We start from the raw sequence: 4,701 nt of genomic DNA on the forward strand, positions 1-4,701 counted from the left end.
AGATATCTGTGAGTGTCCAGGAGTTCACTGCTGTGTTTCTAACAAGCAGTTTAATTGTCCCCGACAGGGAGCCAGCTGATCGATGGCCAGCAGGAGTATAAGGACATATTCAGCTGCCTGACCGTGGACTGCCAGTCTGCGTTTGTGTCCTGTGACTCCATCAGCGAGAAGCACAGCCTGGTCATGGTGTGCCAAGAGCTTCTGCCGCAGCTCCTGGTGGGGAAATTCCCACCCCCTGTGCAGGAGAAGATCGATGCCTTCCTGCAGCGCTGTGCCCACGGGCTGGGYGAGGAGAGCGGGGTCAGCGAGGCCATGGCGGAGCTGGCGGCCATCCTGAGACCTCTGCGCTCCTGCGACTCCCGCTTYGCCTACCGCTACCCCGACTGCAGATACAGCGACAAATACTGACACAGCAGCCCTGGCAAGGACTGGGCCAGGGTCACCCCCCTCCCACTGCGGGAAGGGAGAAGGAACCAACTGGAAAGAGCTGCCCCAAATCCGGAGYGTTCTCGGTGTAGGAGGAGGGAGCAGAGTGCACATGGGATTTATTATTCATCTCCCAGAGATGCATTTGTTAGATGGGATATAGACATGATGTAGGGTTTATGGATTATTAGCACTGTCATGAGTGACAAGGGGCCGTAGGGTTAATAAATCTCACTCATGTTTTGGCCTTGGAAGAGTTTCCCATGCTGTTTGATGAAAAGCAAGACAGGATGCTCACAACCAGCTAGATAAAGGATCCTTACTGCCAAGAAAAGCCTTTCTGATGGGMATGATGTATACAGAATGTGGGATGGATGGATGGAAGCATTTAAGACTCTCCCTGTGGCTATTTTTAAGGTGCTAAAAATCATAGATAAACTGAACCGAATCAGTTCTGTACCAGCACCCATCACTTTTATAAAATATTTAAATTTTATTACTTTTATGGCACACAGAACAGAAAGACACTATCAACAGCATTAAAAAGCTGAAAGGTTCYATGTCTCTTGAAACTTAATTTCTCTAATCTCCAGATATAATTGTTTCTAGTCTTTCCCAAGTCARTGGACACTAACACAGGGGTTTGGTTTAAGATAAGAAAAAACCCCAGCTCTGGGACAGGATTTTTCAGCAGATATTTTCACATTTTCTCTATGAAGTGGAGTAACCATWTTCACAAAATCATTCAGATGGGAAAATTACCTTAAGAGGAGAAGGCAGAGGATGAGACATTAATTTACACAGACCCTGACTAGACCTGTTGAACACTCAGTACTCCAGTGTAGATGCTGGGGCACCCCTCAAAAGCTGGGGAGATCTGAGYTCTGGCCACAGGTACAGCCATCCTCATCCATTTTTCTTCCAAAGGAGTGACTCAGGCACTGAGTCAGGCACAATTTGGGGTGGTGAACTCATTTCACAGCAATTGTCAACCCAGGGCTAGATCCAGGTCCCTCATTTTGTGCGAGATGGTTGAAGAAGTCACCAAACACAACTGTTCTCACCCAGAATCTCTCAGTCCCCCTTACTTGAGCTCCCTKTGAGGTGTCARAAKCCCACACCAAACCTTCCCTGATGTRTAGGGGTAGGACAGACCTCACCTGGRTTTGGGCTTTCTCCTGGGATCCAGGTGCAGAGGAGTCAMCAAGCWAATTTTACTGAGCTGAGTGAGAAATGAGGCTTTCTGGATCATCCATAATCATTTCCATCATGGAAAGAGTCTTCCTCTAGCCACGATTCAAAAAATAGATCGGTAACAGTGTAAAGGCAGAACAAGATGTGAATTCATTTGCATTTCCCATGGATGTTCTGCCTTGTGCTGCACAGAGAAGGAACGCAAATCCAGATTTTGTGTCGGCTGTGAAGGGCTCTGTGCACGTAAAACATGCAGCATGGGGTTCCAGGCAGGTGTGAGTGAAGGCTGATCCAACAGGCTGGGCATCCAAAACCACACACACAGGTCTGACACGGGGGAAATCTGACCCAGGATATTTATTTTACCTTTCTTCCCGGCATAAGGTATCAAGAGCACCTTTTACATCTCGAGATGCGGAAACATTGAAAATAATTTGTAGGTAAATTTATCTGCAGGCATAGATGGTCAGACAGTAAAGAAGTTTAAATACACAGCCCCAGCTATGGCTGCAGCCCTCTTTCCTGGTTTCAGTCCGTTTCTACATCGTGGCTCTCCTCCAGAWAGGAAAACGTGTCCTTTGCTGAGATCCACAAGACTAACAACCTGTTTCCATCAGGTTTTCTTGAATCTGTCTGCATCTCCAGTCTCTTGGGGTGTGGGTTCACCTGAGATCTGGGTTTAGCTCCAGGCCCCTTTTCCTGCTGAGCTTATCCCACAGAGCAAACACAGAGGGGATGCATGCACTCAGCACGCTGGGGAATGTCAGGAGAAAGCTCAGATCCCTCAGGAATTGTCCAGCACTGGGCAAAAGTGCTGAGAGGTGTCACACTGGCTGTCTGGACCCTGGTAACTCACCTTCCTGAAGAGCTGGAGGTAAGAACCAGAAGAGCTGCGCTTTTACTTTGCTGCTTGGACTCATTGGCAAGGCTGCAGCAGGAGCCTGGAGACACATAGCATCTATTTTTACAAGGCTTGATTCAAAGTTGTTAAAGCTGAGAGGTGTCTCCCTGCTGCTTTTAATAGACTTCGATACGAAATCAAATAAAAAAAAAACACTCATGATTAAAAATAACGAAATTGTGGATTTACAAATTATTAAAGCATTGGGAGCTGTATTCTCCACCAACTTCTTTTCAGATATTGATTACAAAGGCCAGGCTCATGCAAAACTGTGACTAATAAGCCAGCCATAAAATCAGTCCATGGCTCAGAGAACAATAATTTTCCTAAACTAAACCTCATTTCCCTATATTTCCCTGGCCTTTTACTTTTTTTTTTTTTTTTCACTGCCAATTCTTACTCTTAATATTTTCCTTTTTATTGGCAGTCAGATCCTGGACTCAGTGCCCACCCTGTCTGCCAGCTTCAGTCAAGCCTGCAAATCCTAGTAGGCCAAGCTCCAAAAGGATGTGAAATTAACTTATAAATGGCAATTATTTAAAATCTAATCCTTCCCAAAAGGACTCTCAAGCAATTTTTTCCTCTCTGCATTCGAGTTATTTCTGTCAGTGGCTTTGTTTGAGCCTTTGCAAACTGTTCCTGGTAACAACTTCAGCAGTTTCCACAGCAGAACAAGAATGGCAGAGATCTTCCTCCCAATCCCCCAGGCAGCCTCAGCACCTCCTTTATCCGGGGGTACTTTKCAGCTGCCCTTTCTGCTTCTCAAGTGTCCCTCTTAGTGGCCCATATCCCACATTTTTTAAAGTTTTCATGTCAAGGGRTTTGTCCAATTGTATTTTTGGCCATATTTTTACTACTGACATAGTTTGACTCTCAGGGGATGGAGGCTGCTATCCATCCTGGGGGGCTGGAGGTTTGCATTTCCCCCTTCACAGCTTTTGTGGGTGATAATTTCTTGGCCCATTTTGCACAGACCCACACACACACCCCCACCATCTCCCAGCTTCCCAYGAGGGGCTGCCCAGAAAACACCGTGGCATTTTGGGGAGCTTGGAATCAGCACTCAACAGCTCCAGTCCACAGCCACAGCCAGTCAAACACATCTCATGCATCTCTCCAGCAAACTCAGCCAGCAGCAGTTGTTTGCAGGTGTTTTTTATTGGCATCCTGGTTTTCTGAGACTTTAGGACACACTTGGGTCCCATTTGCCAATTGCTCTCTACAGCCAGGTGCTCTAGATGCTTTATTGCTAATTCTTCTTCAGCTTCTCCCATCATCCCATGCATCTGGAAAGCAGAGCTTTAACAAAAATATTGAATGTCATGAGAYGTTATGAAATCACCAGAACCAGCGCTGTGGTGTTCTGAACTGGCTCACCAAGACACATTAATTTGATTAATAGGTGAGTCKGGCTGCTATTGTACCCTCTGTTCCCCTAATTCAGCCCTGAAAGGAGCCATCCTGAAACTAAAAACAAACAAACAGGAATTTCAGGGAAAGGGAAATTAAATGAAACAGCTATTGAACAGGCTGGGGGATTGGGAGAGGCGTGCACTCTTCCTGCTTCATGGATTACAACATATGGGCAGACTCATCTGGTCTCCTCCACAAGGGGATGGTCTCAGCAAGAGTGGGGGCAGTGGGGTTTTAGGATGACCTGAACCACTGACAAGAGAGCCCCAAGGAAGGGTGAGGACGATCCAAAAGTCCAGAAAAGGTAAGGAGAAAAGAAAGGTGGAAAACTAGGGAGGGACACCTGATAAAGATTTTCAAACATCTTTGTTTCAGTCATAACTTTACTTGCAGCGTTCTAACATTTTGCTCTTCTGGAGCAATGAGAAAAATTCCTTTTTCCACAGTCTCCAGCTGGAGCTCAAGGGTGCTGCCTGCATTGTTGAGTGACCCCAGGTCCTGCAGACACTCCTCATTCCTGACCAAAGTGCCACCAAAACCCCACTGCTCAGTTTCTCACCTCTCCCTGCCATAGGATGGGGTGGGACAGGCTACAAGACCCCCTTCCCCTCTTCAACATTCAGGGGGAGAGAGCAGGGAAACATTTCCTCGATGGAAAAAGGACAATGAGCTCTGGCGAGAGCCAGAGCTGCACCTCCTTCACCAGAGTTCATCTTCCACCCTGCGCCCCTCACTTCTTTAGGGATCAACTGCCTGGGATTAGCATT

At 46.8% G+C, this 4,701-nt stretch overlaps 1 protein-coding gene across 1 annotated transcript in view; it reads left to right on the plus strand.

Annotated features, from left to right (window-relative positions):
* DIPK2B (divergent protein kinase domain 2B) overlaps positions 1-1,345 on the plus strand; it is a 16,652-nt gene extending 15,307 nt beyond the window's left edge. The window contains exon 5 of the mRNA XM_057378222.1: positions 68-1,345. Within this exon, the coding sequence (XP_057234205.1) occupies positions 68-408 (341 nt within the window). The 3' untranslated portion in view covers positions 409-1,345. The remainder of the gene's footprint in view (positions 1-67) is intronic.
* The last annotated feature ends 3,356 nt before the right edge of the window (positions 1,346-4,701 follow it).

The sequence above is a fragment of the Malurus melanocephalus genome, unplaced genomic scaffold (genome assembly GCF_030028575.1).
Source record: "Malurus melanocephalus ecotype Western Australia unplaced genomic scaffold, MMel_1.1 scaffold_348, whole genome shotgun sequence".
In the NCBI taxonomy this organism is placed as follows: domain Eukaryota; kingdom Metazoa; phylum Chordata; class Aves; order Passeriformes; family Maluridae; genus Malurus; species Malurus melanocephalus.